Raw genomic sequence first — 23,925 nt, 5'->3', positions numbered from 1 at the left:
AGTCTATTTGCTCCATATCAAAAGCCCAATCAGACAGGCTTAGGAACGAGGACAATCAAACTCCACTTCGGACCAAAGAAGTTTAAATCACGTCAGGCTCAAGTTAAATCGCATGGGGTCACTGCCATGTCCCGTAGGTCCAGAGCGCTCGGAAAGCCAGAGCAGCCATGGGATGTCCTTCCCCAGAGCCCCGGCTGTGACCCACACAGCGTGAGGCTCCTGAAGCCAGCCTGAGCTCACCACTTCTCCAGTCCCAGCAGCTTCAGAGCATGGGATGCTTCACCCCCCTGCACGGCTGTAATTGCCTCTGCTCCCTGCCACATGCCATGGGCAGGGACCACGACAGACAGCAAGACAGAGGAATCACTGTGACACTTGCCATTCTCTGCCTTTTTATTAAGATGTTCCCTTTTCTCATTAAACCTTTACATATGTAAGGCTCATTAACCCAAACCTCTAAAGACAGATGCAAAGCTGAAGCGTTAACCTGCATGAGGGCAAGCCTGAAAGGAGAGGAAGCAAAAATGAAACACATGTTCACGTTTCAGAAGCGCAGATAGGAATGATTTTCATACACGCAAAGGAGCTACACAATTACACAATGTTTTCCTCTTCTATGGTTATTTCCACATATTAACGCCAAAAATCATTAGATGTGCGGCTCCCAAGGGGGATAAGACAAGTAAAACAGGAAAGCATCAGCTTCTATTTACAACGGGAGATTCAAATGATTTCCATGTGATTTACATCAAGCCTAGAAGAGAACTCAGGTGTCCTCGCTCCACTTGATGTAACCCTACCTCACAGCCTGCCACCAACAGAGATGCAGGTGTGTGTCTGGGGGGGATTGGACAGGCAGATGGGACATATCAAGTGGGGGAAAAAAAAAAAAAAAAAGGGCAGAATACAGGAAAAAGGAAGAGGCTATTCACCTAGAATGGTTTGTCTTTTTTCTGCAGGAGAAAGGTTGAACACATTGCCATGCTCTCCTGGATCGGTTTTGTAGTATGTCTCAATATCAATAGAGAACTTCTCCACAAAAGGACACGTATACCTGAAAGTGAGAACAACGCAGCTTAGAGTAAATCCTGCTCAGCTCAGCAAACAGAGAAAAAAGATGTACAAAATCAGTCTCAAATCCAAGCCGGCCTTCACTCACGTTTTACTTCAGATATGCTTGAAAACCGACTGTACAGATTAAAGAGATTTTCTTTAATAACTTCTCAAGACAGGAGTTCGCCTTGTACATGTGCCTTCCCTGGAACAGCTCTGGTTTAGTAAAACCCCCCAGCCCACAGCAAAGGGGTGTGCTCCCCGCAAGGGGTGACACGGGTTACAGGTGAGGAGATGCCAATGCACGCCACACAGTTACTGCAGACCGGGCATCCACACTGACCAAGCAACAGCTTCCCAGCTGGCAACAAGCAAGCAGAAAGCCTGAGGGGACCACCAAGTCATCTCACTTTGCAGAGACACGGACAAAAACCTGCAAGTGAATTTGACAGTGTCTCCTGCAGGATACTGTTTGCAGGACAGACTTTTTAAAGGAGCAGTTTTCAGTAAGGAGAGAACTTCTCGGCTCACTATACTAACAAGTTACTTTATGACTCGGATAGCAGTACAAAGGCACCCTGGAAATGCACCTCTACCAGGAGGAAAGCAGAGCTCTTGCCAGGGATCTATGGCAGAATGAAATACGGACTGGTTTTGTGCAGCACCAGGTTTTCTGGCCAACTGATTGACTCACGGGCATTTCAAGATAACAGATAAAAACCAGACTGCTGGAAGTGGACTTTAGTCACTTGAAAGTCAGACAGCTCCATTATATTTAGTTATGGGCAACCGCCTGCATGCAGACACTGACTCCCCATCTTTCCCCAGACCAACGTGATTTGTAGCTAAACCAGCTAAACCAGAACTGTGAAACTTTTCCAGGCTTTTGATAAAAATTAAAACAGCTATTAAAAACTTTTTATTACAGAAGATGACAGCAGTATCAGGCTTGTAAATCTGGAAAAGGGTAAATGCTCTAAACCAGAGTAACTGGCATAAAGGCTATTTATTTCAGGGTATCTGAAGTACTCCCAAACAAAATCAGCTGAAACAAGGTCCCAGAGGACTCCGCAGAGCCTCTGGCTCTCTTCCCTTCTCAGGGTGAAAGCCATAGGATGTAGGTTTGTTATTTTCTAGCTAGATGACAGTAAGCCAGTTCCCAGAAAAGAAGCACGGGAATTATTTATTTATTAAGATTTTTCTCTCCCCACACTTTCCCCTCCTTAGAACAAACAAGTTCTATCTTACTTGACTGTGTCTGACATGACAACTGTCCCATCATCGTGCACATTTGTAACTTCGCTGAGCTAGTGGGTATCTGCATCACTAAGTAGAACATGCAGCGCAGGATACAAGACTAAATAAAACCCATTCCAGATTTCCCACGCTTTCATGGACAAAACAGCTCACATTTTAGAGCAACCAGTCACAAATTCTCCAATACATATGCAGTCAGCCCAGGCAACACTCACACTCTTGAGATTAAGCACTGTGTAAGAATTTTAGGACTTGACCCCGGTTTCTCTAAAGGATGTTACTGGTCAGGGAAGAGATGCCACTGCCACACAGTGACAGCAACTCCTCTCCCTAAACAGGGAAACAGCTCTAAACATTTTGCTAAGTTTTACCTTGTCCTTGTATAAGGATAGGCATTCCACGATTCCTCTTCGACTCGAAGAGCTGCCTTAGGCAATATTGACCGGAACCAGCTGGGTATGTGCATACCAATGTGGTACACTTTGTGAGTATACTGCCCGTTGCCTCCCGGTCCATCCACGTATGGCCTGTTCTCCAGGATTTCTACTCCGCTGCCTTCCCCACATGTCTCCTCTCTGCTCTTTTTCTGAAAGGGAAAATATATCACATAGTTAAACCTTCCAGTGCATTGCATATACCACGGTCTCAAAGCACAAGAACATTGGGAATGGTTTCTATGAAGTCTTTTGAGCAGAGCTTCCTAGAGAAGCTTCCAGCAGAGCTATAGCAGCACCCTGGCAGTAAGATCACCAAACCTAGAGATTATAAAGGAAAGATTTAGAGACTAATCTGGCCAACAGAGGAACACAGATTCTATTAGGGGTCCTGGGGAAAAACAATTGATTTGGACACTAAAAGACAGTTTTAATGGAGACCTAATGACACAGCAATTCCTGCTCCTACAGGAGCACATCACTCCCTGAGAGCACGCTGAACCTTGGCTCCAGCTACGAACCGCCCAACGGCATAAAAATCTTTTGCATCAGCACATGACACGGTGAAGGGGAGTTGGTCCAACTTGGCACATTCTTGTGATGGTGCAGCACAAAGAATCATACACACCCTCAGTGCAGTATCGCAGTGCTAAAGACTATTTACAACCTAAAACCACGGGATTTGGGGGCTTGTTGCTTGTGGTCTGGCATAGCAGCAGCTCTCCAAGAACAGCTTGGAGACTATGCTCTGCTAATTAAGATATTTAGAAGAAACAACTCAAGTTTGCCAGAATGCACGCAGCACCCCCTGGCAGCCTCCGTATTTTGGCTTATTTGTAGTATTGTCCCTCATCGAGAAACCTGGCAAAAATTCCTTCAATAAAAAAAAATAAAAATACTAAATTCAGTGCTTCTAAGAAGAGCTAGAGGCAAACCAAATATTTATTCATTTCTAACACATTTCAGCAGATTGGATGATGTATAACCTTCATCATTCCCAAACAACAGATTCATATTGTTAGTATTTTGAGATTATTGTTTGTATTTGAGAGCACAGTACTTTGGAAATTAAGAAAAAAATATGGAATTTTAGACAAGAATCAACTGTGAAATAGAACACAATAACAACTTCTCATTTTCGGCATACAAACAATTCAAAGGATAACATGGTTTAACAGAGAGTGATTAATAAGATGCAAGAGATCAGCTTCTCATCTTTTGAGGACAGAACGATAAGCCAACACAGCTATTTAGAAGTAAACAGCCATCTTTTTAAAGAGCTCTCAAGTGAATTTAAATAGCTGTAACCAACAAATCTAAATAACTGACAATCTAAAAAGTCATTTTTTCCCCAACCCACAAACTGCAACAGCCCTGCAAAAGAAAAGCACTTTTTTACAGTTTATTTCTATCGTTCAGCTGGCGCTTCATTAAAACACACATCCTCTTAAAACAAATTACTGTCTTTCAGCTCTTATATAAGCACTGATCAAGTCTTGTACAAATATTTATGACAATAACATTAAATAATCTTGATGACCCAAAAATCTGGTTAATTCAAAGGTCTTGGAAAAGGCAGTAATCCAGCAGGCACAGCGGATGTGTCAGACAGAATAACTGCACAGCATCTGGTCTGAGCGTTCGGTACAAATGACAGAGGTCTAGTGTTTTATGTTATGGCACAGGCACGTGGGGATTATAAGCAGAGGAAAGACAGGTTCTCTTCATGCCAAGTTATCAGATGTAGCATCGTACATCAGTGGGATTTAAAACTCTGTTCTAGACTGCACAGTCACCGGCAATGCCAGTCAAATCTGCAAGTCTTCAATTATGTTTTGGTCCCAGATGAGAAGTTTTTCAATTTCTAAAGAAATCCACAGCACTGAGTGGACTCAGCACCTCCTAGGACTGCACCAAGCCGGACCTACACAGAATGAGGTCCCCAGATTTACAAACACCTGAAGTAGAAAACCAAACCACTGAATATTTATTTTGTTTTAATAGCCATGGTTGATATGAAAACGGATAAACACAGCCTCTAGGCTTTCTTTCTCAGAATGCCATTTCATACTCTTCCTTTCAGAGCTACACCCGAGATACACCTTACGCCTTGCCTTCCTCCTATAGCTCTCCACCTCTTGGAGCTCTGCAGGGAACCATGCAAAGGGCCAGCAGCTTCCACGACCAGAAGTTTGAAGTTTCAGCATCCTGTGATGCCGATTCTGACCTCACCTCCCATCAAACAGCTCCGCAGCAGCCAGGGAGCTCTCCTGCAACAGGTGTTTCCCTTCATCGAAGCCCGTGGCACCCCCACCCTGCAATGCCATGTCACCCTTGCTTAATACAGTTCCCCGAAGAACTCTGTTTTCTTCTGTTCCATTCCCTGATGGACGGAAGCTGGACCAAAGCAGGATGTTTCTCCCCAGTTTGATCCATTTGAGAAGACTAAAGACAAGCACCGAAAGCAAAGCCAGGCTCTGATGGTCTCCTGAACTGTGGCCTAATCCATGAGAGGAAGATTCAGGCTGGGGCAAAGGACACAAGACACTTGCCGATGCCCTCAGCCCCCAAACAGAACTGTTACCACCCATGTCCTCATCAGCATTACCCATCTGGGGGGATGAAACACCTTTCAGCTCTGCACAGGCTTCACTTGAGGGATCTAGGTTTTTTTATTTCACCACAAGAAGAAATGGGTTAACATCCAAAGCAATCCAGAAGAACAAACACCAATTCATTCATAACCATGGGGCTGGAGGAGGACCTCTGCTCAAACCACCCTGATCTGAAGGCAGCGGCTGTGACAGCCCAGACACACAGAGCTGGCACCGACATTCTCCACTTTTCTTTCCCCATTTAGCCAGTTTTGACAAAAAACCTCTCCACGTGAAGAAGAGCTGCCTGGTTCTCATTCTATAGCTAGAATCCTGGTGAACCTGCAATATCAGCCAGTTTTTTCTTTACACAGATACTTCCATAAGCAGCTTTCCCCACAGCCTGGGACCGCTAACACTCAGTTCTCAGACACAGCCGTCCGCTCGGGGGACACGTGGTGGGTACCATAGCGCTATGGTCCCACCACTTGAAGGAAGAAGGGAAAAACCCAAATTAACTGAGACTCTTCGTGGAAGTCAGTGGTTTAACAGACTGGTTTCTGGTTATTTTATTCACTTCTGTGCTCCTGCAGAGACCGCGAACCCTGTTCTGAGAGCAAGACATGCTTCCTCCTTCAGCCTTTCTAGATGACCACCTCCAGCCCACAGCCTTTTTCACCCCTTTGCAAGCCTTACACCAATTTTGGCCCAATACATTCCTCCTGCTTGTCACTTACCTACATAAGGTATGACAAGGGAAAGCAAGAACATTTTCTTAGATGAATGTAACACAAGAGCTGCATCTCTGCATGACAAAGAAGCCAACAAAAAAATCACAGCTGAGCAGTTTATACCCCAAACTATCTTTTGAGTTCAGCCAATTTGTACTCAGAACACAACGTAACTTATTACTGGGAAGGACAGTTTGATCAAAGAAAAACTCCACGTGATAAAGCCACGGAAAGCTGCTTCCCAGCCCTGCATGCTCTCATCCTTACCAATTCCCTTGCTGAGAAGGCAACAAGCCGCAGCGAGGTCAGGAAGGACTGAAAAACGCAGGTTAGACAGCGAACAGTACAATTCTTGACTAGTCACAAAGACAAAAAGAAGATAGGGTTGGCAGACATTAAAAATAAAGACATCAGGCACATGCACTTGAGAGACCAGGATGACACTCCGTGCCTAAGTGGTCCTGTGAAGGCACACCACTTCTGGACGTGAAAAGCAAATTGCTCTTCAACCATATAGCCTCTTCATGTCTACTGTGACTCAGCTACAGCGTGGAGAGGACTTGTTACGAGGAAGTGGTCTACAAACAATAATTAAAAAATACCCATCAATGAGGAAAGCATTTAGCTTGAAACGTGTCTGCCAAGCCCTCTCCAAAGAGTGTCTGTCTGACAGGAGTAGCAGCTGTGCCAGCATTTTAGGGTCAGTCTTGAAGGTTTCAGCCTCATAGACCCGTGCCTGTATGAGAATTAAGATACTTTATTTAGCACATTACCTTTGTTATTACTACTCGCTACTAATTGACAGCAGTATCTTTGCTTTATATAAATATGAGGAGCGGTCCCCAACAAAATTAAAGAGTAGCTAACAGCCTTGATATGCAACTTATCTAAGCTGTAATCACAGTAAACCATCTTACATTGTATTACAACAGGAAATCCAGTCATCCCTTTAGAAGCCCCTCTCTTCTGCTGATGACACTCCATGTTCTGCACAGCCCCATCAATAGCTTCCCAGGACAGATGGTGACACAGATCCCTTCTAGCTAAAGTAATAGCATTAAATTACTCATAACAGGGAACCCAGAGAAGCAGATGCAGCATGATTAGCAAGAATGCCAGTTACTTAAAGGCTTCTATTAAAATAAATCTCTTGGCACAGCAGCATAGCATGGGACACAGCACATGACCTCACCATAACAATCATAGATGAATAATTCCCATGAATGTCATCTAAACACTGGGCTAGCCTAACCCCATTTATCATCTGCCCTTCGCAACAGGAGACAAACGGCTGTAAACAAAGTCTTCCACTAGCAAAGGCAGGCTGATCACTTCTGAGAGCTTCCATCCCCGTCCCCAGCCAGCCGTGCGCCTCGCTACCCCCATGGAACACATCTCCCAACCCTGACCTGGCACAGCTGCGCTGGACCGGGTGACTGAACGCAATGTGTCCACTTTTCTAACAGGGTACAGCTCAGTAAGGGAATACTGGCTGACGGCAGCAGAAACCCCCCCAACTTTAAGAGTCTCACCACCGCTGGAGGAACAGAAGTCACAGAACAAGAATGCACGATGAAACAGTTAAGATACGCCTTATTGCATCAGCTGGAGAAAAACCCAAGTCAGGCTGTAGAAATTAAACTAGTCGTCTTCTGCTTTTGGTGAATTAGAAGAAAAACCAACCCCACCAACGAACAGAGTGTTGCTCAGAAGAACATTGAGAAGAATATTATCCTCAACCAACAGAGCCCTTCTCCTCGTGTTTTAGCCCCAGGGTAAAGCGCAGGCTGCACGCGGGCTCAGGTGCATACACGGAGAATCTCTGCAAAGCCCACAGCAGCAAACAGCTCAGTCATTTAGTTTCTTCTAAAGGTTTGGGTTTTTTTTAAATTGTAATTGACTACTTTCAGCACTGCAATGGTACCGCAGAGAACAGTAAAGCCAGGGTAGGTTGCATGGTGATAATAGCAATCCAGACATTGTTCTAGCTTTTGAAAAATAAGATTATAGCCATAATCTTACCTTGTTTACCACTGATTATTGTCTGCAGTACAACCCCTCAATCTAAGTAAGTTAGATAACGATGACAAAAGGTTGACATGTTCTACCTTCACGATGAAGTTTCTTGGTGCATCACAGCAATGTATTTACACAGTACCGGTGGCCTACTTTGATGACCTGTGACAGTTTCGAGATTATTCGAATTATGAAGACTGACAGCGCTATGCTTGGTAGACCTATTGTCCATGAATAATGAAGACACAAATAATTGTCTGGAAACAATAACCAGAAGGGGTTGGGTTTTTTTCTTTTTTTTCCTGCAGCTCCCATTTGGCAACAGAGTATTTTGATAGTCCAGACAAATCCTTCTGGGAGAATCCATTAAAATAACACTGAAGTCTTGGGATTATTTTTACCCCATTTAAACACAGATATGGATACAAGAAGTTTACAGCTGGTTGATGGTTTCAATTAACAATGACAGCAAACAAAGGCATCTATGTACCCACTGAACAAGAACACGACAGCAAATATTCCCAGAGGATCTGGCTAACATACTTGCTCGTACTGTTGTGGCAAGGGAGGCTAAGAAAACATCCTCTATGGCCAACTAGTATTTTTTTTATTGGTTTGGATGCTAAGGCTACCACAAATGCCAATTAAGTCCCCAGAAACAGACCCGTCCTTTGGGAAGCAGAGACAGCCTAAATTGCCTCATGCAATCCACCAGACAACAAAAAAGCCTGAAGCTAGTCAGGATGGATGACTCCTGCCATCACTGAATAGCTTTTAAGACCTGGTTTCACTAATCAGGTGTATTTTTTTTTCCTGTTCATTTTTAGAAAGGAAGTACAAAGGCACCTAAGATCTAAAGGGTTGAGTTAAGCTGGGAGTGGAATATACTACTCGTTTTCAAACTCTTCCACACATTAAGGGAAAAATACTCCCAACTATCCCCAGTTGGACATTTTTTAGGCTGATGGAGATTTCACTCTGCTAATTGATTTTCCAAAGCATTGACTTCTTCCCCTCGCCAACTGCCTTCTCAGTGTGCTCCAGGCAGCTGCCTACCAGCCACCACCATCTCCTTACCCACAGGCACTGTGCAAGAGCAGAAGCCACATGTACTGAGAAGGTAGCAGTTAAACTATGACTGGTGCTGCGCACATGATGGCTTTCTACAGAAGTGCTGGGAGAGGTTATAAGCAAAGCAGCCTCTTAGCCCCAGCCATGTATCTGGGCTTATTGTGGTGCTACTAGCATTCAAACACCACAAATAAAACAGCACGACAACAGATGCACAGTTTTAGCCAGAGCTGCTGCAAGCCAGAATTAAACAGCACCTACAACCTGAAAGCAAATGATAGATACACTGGAAAATACCAGAAAGGTCCTGAAACTAATGCATGGTTTATTCTTCAAACATTGTCCCAGCACAGGATTTTTGCATGTGGATAACGTGTACAGTGACAACGTGTGTGCACATGGGTATATTCACTCTGTCTTCAGCTGTCTCCTGCTGCGGTATGACTCAGCCCTGTGCTCTGTTAACCACTCCTTTCTGAGCATTTGAACTGACATCTAATTCATTACAAGCAATCTGTTTTCACCACCGGCAACCTCCTGCCCACTGATACAGACATCCGATAGACCAGGCACCATTCACGGTCAGCATTTACTGCAGGTAATCAAAAATCAGGTCTTTGACTATGAAAACAAAATGTTGGTTTAGCCTAAAAGTACAATAGAGTCATACTTCCCAAGCTGGTTTTTGTTGTTTGTTTTTTTTTTCCTTTCCAAAACGTGTGTGTCAAAGACCTGAAATACTCAATTAAAATCATGTCACCATAATCAGGGAGCTTTTTTTAGTGAAAGAAGGGAGCAGAGGCAATGGTACTATACCACTTTTATGGAAGCCAAGAAGGAGAACTTCTGATCAGATCAAACCCAGCATAATTTTATCGGCGCATAACATGTTCTAAGAGCAAACAGGAAGCTACGTGAATGAAATTAAAAATAAAAATCACCTTTACTGTTATTAATGTAGTAGAGTGCTGAAGTAGAACAGCACACACAACTTCTGGCTGTCAAAGGCTTTTGTGCCACAGCCAGAACAGCCGCATCCTCTATCATTAGAGATGACGGAATCAACAAGAGAGCACCACTTTAAAGAGGGAGAAAGTAACCTGAAGGCACAGAGCTGCCAGCAGGGCTACGTTTAGTACCCAGATCCTTCAAGCCCCATTTCAGCACGCTAACCACCATGCAGCAGTCTTCTTCATTGGGCTTGAGTAGGGACCTTGAACAAAATACAGCAAAACAGTCCTCAGAGGGAAGACAGGGAAGCTTCTCTACTCCTGTTTTGTAGGAGCTGAGCATAGTCTTAACGGTTGTAACGAAAAGACAAGATTAAAGGTAGGCAGAAGCTGGGAACCCTGTTACCCCAAGGATGGGTTTCAACAGCACTTTTGTGCCTGCACTTTGCAAGGTACAAATCAGAAACGATCCACATCACGTCAGACTGAGCGTCCCTCAATGACGAAACTGCTGGAGGACCATAAGGGACTTGTGAGTTTCGTTCTTGTTTCTCAACGGCAAGGCTTACTGTATCTCATCCCGCACAGGTAAGTCGGCACTACCTGAATGGGAAACCAAGCCCAACGGCAATGGGATCTCCCACTCCCTCCAGCAGCACTATTCCTACCCTTTTCCAAGCGGTTGACACCACAGGACCATGTTTTTGTTTACACCATGTGCACCACATTATGAATGCAGGCAACTTTCAACTGCAACATCTGTTTCCATGGCAATGGGAGACTGCATCAGCAATCCACTGGGTTTAGTTTAGGCCACCTCCACTCAGGCTTCAGCGCTGCAACACAAATCATTGCTGTTAACAGCAAATGAAGTGATGTCACCAGTAACCATGGTGCCCACCGCTGAGGTTTCCGCGTGCCCTTTGCGCTCCAACATGCATCCTTCACGCATGACAATTATTTTAATCCAATTAGTGCTGTTAAAAAAAAAGTATAATACATGAAGGGCCAGTGTCAATACTTATTTAGCAAAGGAAGGTTAGTATGAGTCAACAAGATAATGATCAGAATATGAGGCTTTACCATAGCCCTTTGACTCTAAGCAAGCCTCGTTGCACTGTGCACATAGGAATGACCTGAAAGCCTGGGGAGAGGGGGAAGAAATCTGTTCCTCATCAATGGCTTTATTAATAAAGGCAAAAGAGCAGCTGTTTTAAACATCCTCCTCCTGGGCTGATCAATGGCTGGGCAACGTGCAGTGCTTCATTCTGTCGAGGCAATACCCCTTCCCCCCCACAACGTGCTTTGCCAGCTGAACATAAAACCTGCTCTTCAGTGATCCCACCACCCAGCTGAAAACAAGGGTCCTAAAACAAGAGTTGTGAAGTGTGTGTGGGGAGGGAAATCAGAAGACTCCCCATCCTGGAGGAAACAGCCATAATGCCATGGAAAGACTGCCACCGTCCAGGCTGTTGCATCAGGTGGCCAAAGAGGAGACCTCTGTCAGCACAGAGACATCTCACAGAGACCTAACACTTTGCTGACCGTGAGCACAGTCCCCTCCAGATCCACTCACTTTACAGGTCAATGAAGCACCTCCACATCCCTGTCCAACACTGGGTTTGCATGTGATGCATCCTCCTGGCAGATCAGAAGTCCCAGCAACTCAGTCTCAGCAGGAGTGGGACTGTCCCACACACTCTGTGGCTCCAGGATTACGCTCAGAGCCATCAGGACAGCCAGGTACCTTTTGCCCTTCCCCATCACGACAGTCTGGTTTCACTGGGGATATCCAACTACATTAGCTGATTAGGCAGAAGATTTTTATAGCAACCATGTAGTAGTCAGCACCTATCTTCCCAACCCAGCGCTGATTAGCTGCAATTTCCAGGAGGGTTCCCCTCTGGGTCCTTCCCAGCTCTGCAGGGAGCTGCCATCTGATCACCCCGCTGCCTGCAGCAGGGATATTGCAGGGCTCTTCCCTGAAGTTCATCAAGCAAGAACTGGGACTATCCCACAGGAATTGCTGGCCTTTTGCCCTGTGCCTCAATCCTGTGTAATGCTGCCTTCAAGCACACAAGGAGAAAGAAGAGGATGTCACCCATGAAGGGTCATCTTGTCAGAGAGAAGCACATGCAGAGCTGCTTTCTGATGGAGCTACATTAGTGTCCAGGAGGTCCTGGCTCTGCTCGTGCCACCCCTTCGCTCTACCAAGAGCTGTTTGAGGTGGGGATCACAGCCCTTTGCAGCTGCAAGAACGTCCTCCCTCTGGGCTTCCAGCCCCAAATCCTGCAAGACTCCCAGCCAGGAGAAGCAGAGCAAAGCTGAGCGTGCTGAAAGCCCTGAAGAAGGGACCATTCTCACCTGAGCGAGCGCACGTTACCTGCGCCGCAACTGCGGCACCATCAGTCTGGGATGTTCTTCTTGTAATGTAAAACACATTCCTAAAAAAAAGCTGTAAAAGTTAAAGGCAGGACAGGTTGTCAGCAGCTCTCTCACAAGAGAGAGCAGAAATATGCACAGCATCGATTTGTAGAAATGTTGTATGCACTGCATTATTTAGATTCAGGTCTAGATATTAATGAAGCTGTTTGTAGGAAACTAGGATATTTTGGGGGGCAATCAACTGTGCAGGACTCTAAATAATTTACAGCATTAAGAGAACCATTCTCATGACCACTCATTAATCACTTAGCCTTACAGACGCCAAGTCACACTCCTATGGAGGAGGGCTGGATGTGCCAGAGGCACATGAATTAGGAATCACTTTATTACGGAGATACCTCAAGCTTGTTTACCCCACATACTCCATCTTTCAAAATGTCTACTACACTTCCAGCTCAGTATTTCATCCTACCTTAGGTATTTCCTTCCCTGTCATTAAATGGATTTTTCACTGTATTAACTATTCCGCAAACGCTATCTGTGAGAATTGCTGTCCCTAGTTTAAAGGGAGGTAAAATCAAGTCACCCATTATTTTAATGTAAGTCAGAGATGAAATTTCGGCTCAGGGTGATTTTGGATCAATTCTTATCCTCTGATTACATCTCTTAGATTTAGGAAGCCAGTGCAATTATTCACTAACAACAGGCTGTATGCTACAATACTGGAGGACTGGCTTAAAGAAATCCCCACTGTTTTCCTAATCTTAATTCATTACTTGCTTTCAGGTATTTGAAAGAGTGAGAACCTAATCTGGCTCTACAGTCGAGATTTTGTCTACATGTTAGAAATCTTTTATAAGAATAAAAAAATAAAGCCACAAGCTCAGCAGGATTATCAGTGCTGTATCCTGTATTAAAACCAGTACAAATCTGAAGTTTAAAATATTTTTTGTGTTACAACCTTATCTCAGCTTCACTCAGTTGTGGTGAAGAAAGCAAGCACGTGTGAACTGCCAAGGAAACGTAGTTCACTACTCTAAAAATCAATCTTCTTTTCACCAGGTATGGAATAACAGCCAGTTTAAGAACTGTTCCAGGATAATGACTACAAAACAAAAAAAAAAGTAAACGTAGAAAAGATGTTTGTTATTTCTGTACATTTTCCCAAAACAGTAACCTGTACAGGTGCCACTGTCACCTGTGCAAATTAGACTGTAAGTCTGACAGCACCGCACGTACCTGTACCGCCCTTGTTCACCCAGCTAAGCAATTACAAGCGTCTTACTCTCCCCCTTCAGAGGGATGCAAGTCCTCACGACCACAAAGAAAAGGTTATGAAAACCAGAGGGAGAGAACATAGAAGTCACAGGTTTTAATGCCACAGCATAAAAATTGGAGGAAAAGCTTCAAACCAGGCTTTTGCTTTCAGTCTTGTGAATCTTCCAGGGCCTCTAGAGCTGTCAGCAGTGTCATCTGCTTTTAAAATTAAAGCATATATATGTCTGTCTGTCCAGATGGCCAAGGCATCTGCAAACGCAAGAAAAATAATCAGCCATCCACTTCTTCAGTGTCCAGAGATGAAGGGTTAGTTTGTTTTCCCCCACTCAATCAATCTTTCACCATCTGCTGAGCCTGCTGGCAACTGCCAAGTGTAGCTCACAGCCTGAGGGACACAACTTTTTCACTGAGGTATCAGGACATGGCCTCAAGAATTACTGCCACCAAGCAAGTTTTTGAAGTCTGTCCTCAAAGGTGCTACCCGAGAGGTGCACGCAAATGAAGAAGAAAACAGGACAGGACAGTTACAGGGGTCTGGACACTGAGATGATGGAGAAACCATGATCCTTTGGAGGAGGAAAGCAATTTAGGGTACCCCAGCAGCAGCCACAACAGGTAGCTACAGCACACTGCAGATACTTGGAAATACACTCTGATTTCTCAGGGAAGGCAATAAATGCGAAGCCCTGAGGGACTAACATGAGAAGAGAGGCTCATGTTAGAAGATAAGAAGAGCCTCGATTCCCAGGATCCCAAGTTCAGCAGACAGTGCTGAGCAGATGGATTATCTTTACCAGATTGCCTCAAACACGGGCCAGAGTCTCTGCTCAGCTGTGGACCCTCAAAATGCTGAATAATGAAGTAATAATGTTATTAGCTTACAAGGATGCCACAGCATCTTAAAGTAAGTCTCATCCTCAAAAGGCAATCACTAGGTCCAGAAGAATAGTTCTGAAGTATACTGCTATCCTTGGAGGAAGGTCACAAGTACTCAGAGAAAACTGCACAGAGAAAATGAGGGCTGCAGTTATTTACAGCAGAGAAAGTAAGCTATGCACACCGATATAAAAATAAGATTTAATAACAAGAGGAATTCTCTCATCTCATGTAAGGGTCAGAAGGGCAACGGTCTCTCGGAATCTCATGGCATATGGAATGACAGTAATGAAAGTTATTAAGAAGATAAATGGACTGACCTTTGGCTAATAACATACTGATCTTTCTGACAAACACATTCAGGTCTTGAAGCACAAGTTTTTATGAGATAGAGACTTAACGTTAAAGCGTGCGTTGTTTCCGGGGTGAGAGGGATGTGTACAGAAAGGCAGGTTCCCTAAACACGCAAGAAAAGGAAGCGAGCGCTGCAGGAAAGAACAGCTGTTGAGACACAAATATGCAGAGCCCTCAATAAGATCTATCTAATGTGTAACACAGTATAACCCCATCCTTTGCGCCAAACAGGGACCAAAGTCCTCGCAGAGACAGAAATACCGCACTGTCTTTAATACGATGCGTAGAGTCAGAGAAGGCATCCAGGACAGAGTCCTCAGTTCAGCATTTCCACAGGGAGAAAGAAATCCCGACAGAAGGTTACAGTTGTCCCCTCCCCAAGTGGTTTGTGCATCGTGACACCCACCTCAGCACTCACCTCCAGTTGCTTTCTGCTTACAGTCAGGCAGAAGCCTGCAGTTTCCCCAGACCAAACTGCAGCTCTCCCAGTCTATGGGCAACTCTTGAAGTTGAGTTTATCTAGAGACCTCTCAACTTTGGAAGTAGGACAGGCTTTTAAATGTGTGTACAGATCTTAGGAAAATGGTACACTACAAAGCTATTGTCTAGGAAAGAGGTACAAAGAATGGCTTCACCGTTTTGAAATATTCTGCCCATTTTATGCACCAAAATAAAACCAGGTCACAGAGGGAAGAAAGATCACTGGTTCTGAGCTCAGATATAAAAATCACTGGTTTAATTTGCATGGAAAGAGAGACAAAACCTCAGCAATGATGCAAAAAAACCCTTGTGTGTGTGGAAAAGCTAAGACCTAACTGCTCTGGCAGCTAACGCTGCAAGGGCTCCCAACCTGAAGACACTGACAACACTGCGTGAGAGGTTTCCCATGAAAATACGGATATTGATAGTCTAAAATTTAATAGAGAAAACCAACTCGGTTCAGATCTGCTAAGCTTCAAGCAAGTCAAGGATACATTAAGCCCTTCACTGTAATGTAAATTAACTTGTTTATCAAAGAATTTAAGTGCTGCTTAAAGTACTGAAACCACTGTCTGTAGATAACATTTCAGATGCTAACAGAAAGCAACACTTAAGAGACTTGTTGTTCCCTCGCCTCACCCTCAGATTTTAAAAAAAATTAAGAAGAAAACCAGCAGGCCACTCACCTCTGTTTTCACAGCTTTATACACCAGCCTGGAGAACTTTAAGAGGAACTAGAGTAACAGGGGCATGTACACAAAGATTTATTGCATGTCTTGCCTGCCTAGTGGCGCAGAGAACCAACAGAGATGCTGGATTATATACTGCACAGTTTTAATTCTCCCATCCAGCAAACATAGGAAACACGAGTACAGCCTGCCCCAGTTTAAGGGAAGGATCCTTTGCTACTTGGGTGTGATGCTGCTTACATAAAACCCGGTGGAAATTTTTGTTAAGACTTCTAAGGAGACAGTGTTCTCTCATGAAGGGAGACTGGAGGTCTTTCTGGTGCAAAGCAGAAAGGTCCATGAGAACACCTTTGAAAATGGACTGCAGGGCTACAACCCGAGTCTGACTGTCCCTACCCACGTGGTTCTGAGGCACTGCTTCCACAGAAAGGGTCTCCAGAGCAACTGCATGGGCCAGTTGTGTCATCCTTCAGGTCAGAGGATCCTTTTGGAAAACTTTCCTTTGGAGGATGCTGAAATCTAGGAAAATTATTTTATTACTCTTAAAAGAGCAACTTTATACCAACTGGTTTGGCATTTAATGGGAATCTGCACTCATGAACTTGAAGTTAAATGAATGATTAACTTCAGGTACATGCTTAAGGCTCTCTAAAACCCTTGAGAAACAATTGTGACATCTCCTTTTTATACTGTTGGAAAACTGCTTCTTAGAAGACCAGGCTGACTAGTGTTTCCAGCAATAATGACACCATACTGTACAGAACAAACGTCTTTGAAATGAACCTTCTACTTTTAAGAATTGCTTCTCTCCCCAGAAACTACTTCAAATCATGCTGTTCTATGTTTCAGCCAAAGGTTTCTAAGAAATACCTCTACAGCGCTGTTTTATACAGATATCTCAGCTTGTTCCCCTAAGGGACTTCAACATACGGAACTTACTTCTCCTGTGGCCTCCTTACGCATTTCAGAGGCAAAATAAAAAGACAGACACGAAGCACTTTCTCATTCTCTGAAAAGAATGGAAGTCATGCTCCCCACTGCTCTCTTCCCAGTGCCTGCCTCAAAGACAAAACCTCCACTTTCAAATCAAACTGGGAAAAAAAAAAAAGGACATTTAATATCATGGTCTAGGAAAAGCTCCCATTGAAGTCGGCAGGAATCTTCCCACTAATTTCAGGAAGAGTTGAAGCAGATTGCTACCAAACACTAAGAAACAGAATATAAACTCTACGTTCTACCTTAAATGGGTTTTCTGGTTGTTTTTTTTTATTATTATTTTTCAAATTCGAGCTGAGACTAGTATTTTCAACAAAAAACACAGCTAATTTTTTCTCTTGTACTACTTGTACACATAAAGCAGTAGAGTCACTTGCTCATCGTGCATTTCTCTAGCTCACCTGGATCTTGGGCTACATCTTACATCTTTTACAGCAGCATTTACATCTTACCCCCCTGCTCCGGGGGAGTGGAGGGAGATCAGCGGTCAGACTCCACCCCAGCTATCGCACCTGACTGAAGGGGAAGCCTTATTTTGCTGCCTAGCAATGCCCTAGAAAATCAGAGCAGGGCTGAAGCAGGGCTGGATAGCAATTCGGAGGTGTCGTTTCTTCAGTTGTTCCCTTGGCCAGTGAACTTCCCCTTGCATGGAACCTTAACGGCTTATCACGTCCTTTGACATTAAGCTGTGGCCAAAATCACTGTCAAATGAACAAAGTGGAACCCAGTGTTCTGCATTAATAAAATAACAGTAAGTATTTTAACTTCTGAAAGTGAACAAACCCAAGCCCCTGACCAAGTCCTCCACAACCCACAGGAAGCCCCCCCAGAAGCTCCCCAGTTAAGAATTCATCCTGTTAAATCAGGTGGGCTCCTCCTTCTTAATCAGATCATTCTCCTGTATGCTCTGCTGCTCGCTGACAAGTTCTGCATAGTTGATACACCGCTTCCATGAACCAGCTCTTCACTCAAAAAGCTGAGCCAAATTTGGAAAAAAAACTTGTCACAAAATAATTACAATGATATTCAAAGCAGCTAGAGCAGCAGGAAAAGACACTGAAAAATGAAGTCACCTAAGCAAAACGTTTACTCATTTATGCTAACATTTAGGTTTAACACACAAAGATGATACATTTGTGTCAGAAAAAGGAATTTGACTGTTATTACTGGAGAACACACACCGCACACTGTTTGCGTACACTTGACTGTACTTGGACTGTACAACAGTCAAGTCCAAGTGCATGGCTCCTTGAAGGAATCCAGTTAGATGGTCAGGTGAGAAACAGGGGAGTTGTGCTTTCTCTTTGGTTATGGAGGTTGGTTGGTTTGAGTTTTTTTCCCCTTAACTCATTTTAGGTTTTAAGCCAAAGCAGATTTTTCTAGCATCACTTCAACCTGCCGCAGAAAGCAGGGTTCTGCTGCAAACTCAGTATTAGATATGCATTTTGCTGCAGGAGCAAAATTAAATTTTATTTAAAGCGTGGGACAATGAAATAATAGTTCAGATTCATTTCCTTTTAAAAATGCTCCTGGATGGATTTCAAACTCTGGGAGAACATGGGCACAGAGGATCTGAGTTGCAAAAAACTCCAACATTTTAATTAACTGCTTTATTGAAGACAGGGAATTCAACAAAAATTCTCATCAGTATTCAGAAACCTATTAAAAATAATCGAAGTTTCACGGTGATTTGTAACTGTTCCATGGTGGTACAGAAGGAAATAAGTATTACATCTAGATTCCCTATCCCCCCCAGTTTCAAGGTTATACCTTAATTTTACCCTCTCAAATTTATACTAACGCTGTTATTTTCCCAACAAAAGCGCACAAGCCCTTGGTTTGCAGCTGGAACTGGCATGATCAGCAACCACAGCGCAACCGAGCAGCAACAGCTGCTTAAGCCCTACACGTTGATCACCCCCAGGTAGGTACCCAAGCACTTAGGCTCAGTGCTCCTTCCCACAGGAATAGCCTATCCACGAGCCTTTGTTTCCCCAGGTAGGTCACCCAGACTATTGCATTACTTCCCCCCCATCAGCACACACAAACCTCACATTTAAAGCATCTAGTTCTGCAGCGATACTCCACTCTTCCACACGAAGCCCTGCGTTAGCCTGCATTCATCCGCACGGGCCAGAACGTTACTGACCTGTATCATGTACAGCTGCGCAATTCGGTACTCTTCCACGCTCATCGGAAGAGGAATACGATATTCCTTTATGAGCATTTTGAATACAAAAATCTTTTGTCCGCTCAGAAACACAATCCAGAAGCTTTTAGTAAAGGCTCCTTAAATAATGGCAGGCAAATGCATTGAGGAACCCTGAAACAGAGTGAGAGAGAGAAAGGAGAAGGGAGAGAAAAAAAAAAAAGAAAAAGAAAAAAAAAGAGAAGCAGTTATTTTCCATTCTTATTGCAGAACAACCTATTAGAAAAAAACAAAACCAAACAACAGGCAAACATTAATTTTTGTAATAGCTATATGCTTAATAGTGGAGAGAAGAATCCCTGGAATGCTACCAGATCCTTGGTATCAAATTCAACAGAATCTTTTAGAAGAATTTTGATTTGATTCAGGGGATACCATCAAAGCTATTACCCTCCTGACCTCTGCCATCGTATCAATCAGACTTTCATATGCAACAGCATCTCCATGGAAGAGATGTGACAAAAGCTCAAAATGAATAGGCAGACCTTCTGCTGCCAGACAATAAAGCATCTCTCCAATGTCAGCAACACACCAGAGATGCATCCACTCAAAGGCATCAGGTTTTATCCTCCCACATTCATTTAGCAGCAAGAAAAAGCTTAAATTAAGATTTCCTCAGCCTTTAGTAGCGCCATGATGAAGAAAGTAATTTGGATTCTAACAATAAAGACAGCAAAAATGTACTTTTCCTCCCTGCTTTATTCTGAATTACTGACTTGGTAGGATCCCTTCTCTTTCACCTCCAAAGTAGTCTACAGGCAAAATCCTCCTGCCACTGATGTCGATGCCAGACTCACGTTTACACTCCTGCTGCATAAGAATACAGCAAGATCAAACTGCAACACCAAAAAAAAAATAATCCCATCATACCCCACCTGGATGCAATCTAATTGAATTATTGCTTAATACAGGGAATACAGCATTTACTACACCAAAGGTTAAAGCAGTAACTTTTCAAATATTCTGAAGACTCCCTATGGACTGTGAATAAAGACAATAAAATCACGTAAGGAAGAGGGGAGGGGAGGGGAAGATGACTGATGAGGAAGAGAGGACACAAGAAGTGAAGCCGTCTGCTATCAGGCCAAGTGACGACCACTCTCCCAGCACAAAAAGCACGTGCCTGGTTCCTCCTCATCACCAAAATCCACTCTTTTGCCGTGTCCTGCTTATTGAAAGTCTTCAGATAAGCTGCTGGAGCAAAACCAGCCCCAAATCCTATGCCTGGGGGAGAAAACCCAGAATAAAAACAACCAACCTATCTAGTAGATTAAACCGTGGTCTGGGAACCAGGAAACCACACTGCTATCAACAGGTCTCAGCGCTACCCAATGTTTGCACAGCACTTCGCCAACCTTTTACAAGGTTTAGAGAGGTTAAAACATGCCCATGGTCACAAAGCAACCTGGGCTGTATAAATGTGTATATATAAAAACTGAATTAAATTTAGTATTTATAACCCAAGGTCTACAGATCTCTAATCTGTGTAGCACTCCAAGGGCACTGCTCACCACATCCCAGCCGAAGGGTTTGCCTGACCCAGGCATGCGGAAAGCAAATCCATCCCCGACCGAGTCTTCTGGAATAGTTCTGTCTGGTGCTGCATCATCTAAACAATTTATTCTCAAATTCAGTTCTCTGTTTCATTTTATTGCTATCAGCAATCTGCGTGTGTGGAGCGGGGGGTGTATAAAAAAAATAATCTTTGCCACAGCAAACCTTGGAGAGAATAATTCTGGGAAGTCTGCACTTCCCAACAGTGCTGTGCCTATGAGGAGAAGTGTGTGCATCCACATACACGTGCAGGATTTCCTCCATCAAACTACTTCTCCATAACAGGTGGAGGTAATCTCATTAGGTGGTTTTTAATTAGCGTCATGGCAAAGAACAACAGTAACCACCAGAGGATGGATCTCAAGCACTGGCCCCAGATCCGCATTGGTACAATCCCAACTCCTGGAGTAACGGCAGCGGGGGATTCAGCTGCCTGTCCTGAGCAATTTGTTATGCTTTATAGAGATCTTCAAAAATTAGATTTAAAAGCTCCCCCTGCCCCCCATTCCTCTTCCCCAAATGCTCTGAAAGCAAGCAGAAAGTGATTCTGCTTTCACCATAAGGACATCAGTCACATCCACCTTTGCTGCTTGCTAACAACAGGGTATTTCTATCGATTGGAAGAGATGAATAAAACAAAAAATAGAACCTTAAAAGCAATAAAATGGCAGGAAACCAGTATCAAGATGGAAAAAATGTGTTTATAATGAAGTGCTAGGCAGGTAATAATTCAGGCAGCCACGACACAAGAGGGCTTATTTTATTACAGCCTAAAAACCCCAACCATTTCAGCCTCGAGCAGGCACAGCAGCGGCCTCGAAGCACACGGCATGCGGAGCGTGTCCAGCCAGGGCAGCGGCTCCTGGCCCCGCTTCCAGCTTCACTTTTACCAAAGCTGAGGTTTCCCAGTACAGTTCCCCTTCAGGTTTATACTTCCCTGTGGTCAGTGTTTAAAAGCTGCATTTTGGCTGAGCCCACAGCTTTCCAGGCAGCAGCAGGTCCTGATGATGTGCCTGTTGGAAAGGCAATTTTCCCGAAAACTCCTCTGGCAGCTGCCCACTCCAGCTACTGCAACCAGTTCCCAGAAGCTGGGGAGAAAATAACCCTGGAAACATACTGGGCAACAGCAAGAACCAAATTGCAACCTCAAACAGAGGGGGCCAGAAGAAAAGGCACCCAGGACCAGTAGCCTGACCTTGAAGGAGGCACAGAGAGAACAAACCTGACTTGCCTTTTTTTTTTTTTTTTTTTTTTTTTTTTAAAGCTAGACTGGTTTAAAAGAAACAATACTATGTTCGCAGCTTAGGCTGCCTTTGAGCTGAAAATAACCTGCCCTAACACGTCTAAGAGCAGCGGAGCCCAGGTGGCAAACAGTGAAAGATAAACACGGGGTTTCACCAGATTCAGATCTTGGGGAAATCTGCAGCAGATGGGACAGAGGTGACAAAATTGTGCTTTCGGACAACTCACTGAGGACAGCAGCCTCCTGCCAAAGTCTGGGAACTTCCCAGAGTATCAAAGCTCACCAAGGCTGCTTACCGTATTGTTGGAACAAACCACAGAAGTTTGTCTGCAGACACAATGGCTGCTATGCAGAGAAGAGAAAGCCCTTCTGGAAGCACGGGAGCGACAACACAGCTTTGGAAAACAGATGTCTAAACACCAGCTGTGTCCCTGGCACCCACCCACACCCAGCCCACTGCCACCAGCAGCCAGGGGTGTTTGAACAGAGATGCTCAGCATCCCGGGATTAGCAAGAAGCCAGCATTTTGACAGCAGGCTAGATTTCAGCTGTCCAGCCGCCCAGCACCAAGCTGGACTTTCTACGGGTTTGCCAAACCTCTGCGGCTGCACAACCGCGACCAGCAGCAGCCCAAGGCTGTTTGCAAAACTCAGCTTGCAGCCAGCTTCTCTCAGCAAAAGGTAAATAATGGTGACGCAGGACATTTCCAGACTCGCTGCTATTTCTGCTATAGCCAAGTGGCACATTTGTACAGGCCGTTATTCAATTTATACACAGAGCTGTAGTAACTGTGAAAGCCAGGCGCATAATTTTATACCTCAATTATTTTAAAATCAGGTTCTCAAAGCATCATAATTACGCTCCAGAGTCAATATCCTGCTGCGATGAGTCAGGTCCACCTCTGAGCTATTGCTTCAGGCTGTCTGAAAGCTAAGGCACAGCGTGCTGCCTTTACTTCTGATTTAAATGGTTTCCCTTGCAACAAATTCTTTAAGAAAGTGTGATTTCTTTGAAGGGGGGGTGGGGGGTGGGGAGGGGAGATAGGGAGACTATCAGGATCTGCAGGAGCTGAACAAATCAAGAGACCCAGCAAAAGCTCTCCATTTAGCCCATGAACTTGATGTCTGGGGTCGTCACTTGGGGAGCATCAGGGCCAGCCTCCCTGTTACTAAAGAAGGTAGCAGAGGACTGATGACAACTGACAGCTTGTAATTAAGGAATAAGAGTTAATGCATGAAGGGCGTTAAAACTGCTGCCAGAGTCCTGGAGGTCAAACCCCAGCCAGGCTTCACCAGCTGGCCCTGAAGGGTACAGACATGCAGTATGACAGCGAAAACCCTGGCTCCACGACACATCATCTGAGTCTGGCACAGGAGACCACTCATGCCAGGGGGGTCAGGCTACAAAAGGGCTGCCACCCGCCCTGTTCCCAGCCGTGCTGTTACAGCTCTCCTACCTGTCACCTCAACAACTAATTTTTGATCAGCTCACATTTTCCATGCCCAGGCTGCCGAGCACAGGCTTTTTAGGGCTGGAACGAACTATGGCACAGCAGCGACAACCCACCCCACGCCACAGCTGCTACTTCCCATTTTCAAAGGGGAAGAAAAATCCCCAGATGCACAGAGCAACTACAATGAGCTTTTTCTAGCCTCACGCAGGAGGTTCATTTCACACTATTATAAAGTTAAAAGACTCACCCTATGAAGGAAAAACCCATCATGGAGGGTTGCACAGGAGCCAGCAGCAGAGGCA

General features: G+C 44.4%; 1 protein-coding gene across 13 annotated transcripts in view; it reads right to left on the bottom strand.

Annotated features, from left to right (window-relative positions):
- PITPNM2 (phosphatidylinositol transfer protein membrane associated 2) overlaps positions 1-23,925 on the bottom strand; it is a 140,840-nt gene that overhangs the window by 51,765 nt on the left and 65,150 nt on the right. For all 13 annotated transcript variants that reach the window (XR_005102274.1, XM_037375384.1, XM_037375388.1 and 10 more), the window contains exons 3-5: positions 19,314-19,487; positions 2,682-2,896; positions 933-1,054 (exon numbers count right to left, since the gene is read on the bottom strand). Coding sequence is in view for 12 of the 13 variants with exons in the window: in XM_037375384.1 (XP_037231281.1) it covers positions 933-1,054; positions 2,682-2,896; positions 19,314-19,391 (415 nt within the window). In the remaining variant the exon portion in view is untranslated. The remainder of the gene's footprint in view (positions 1-932; positions 1,055-2,681; positions 2,897-19,313; positions 19,488-23,925) is intronic.

This window comes from Falco rusticolus, chromosome 1 (genome assembly GCF_015220075.1).
Source record: "Falco rusticolus isolate bFalRus1 chromosome 1, bFalRus1.pri, whole genome shotgun sequence".
Classification (NCBI taxonomy): domain Eukaryota; kingdom Metazoa; phylum Chordata; class Aves; order Falconiformes; family Falconidae; genus Falco; species Falco rusticolus.
Note: the sequence above shows the minus strand (reverse complement) of the source record. Positions and strands in the feature narration are given on the sequence as shown.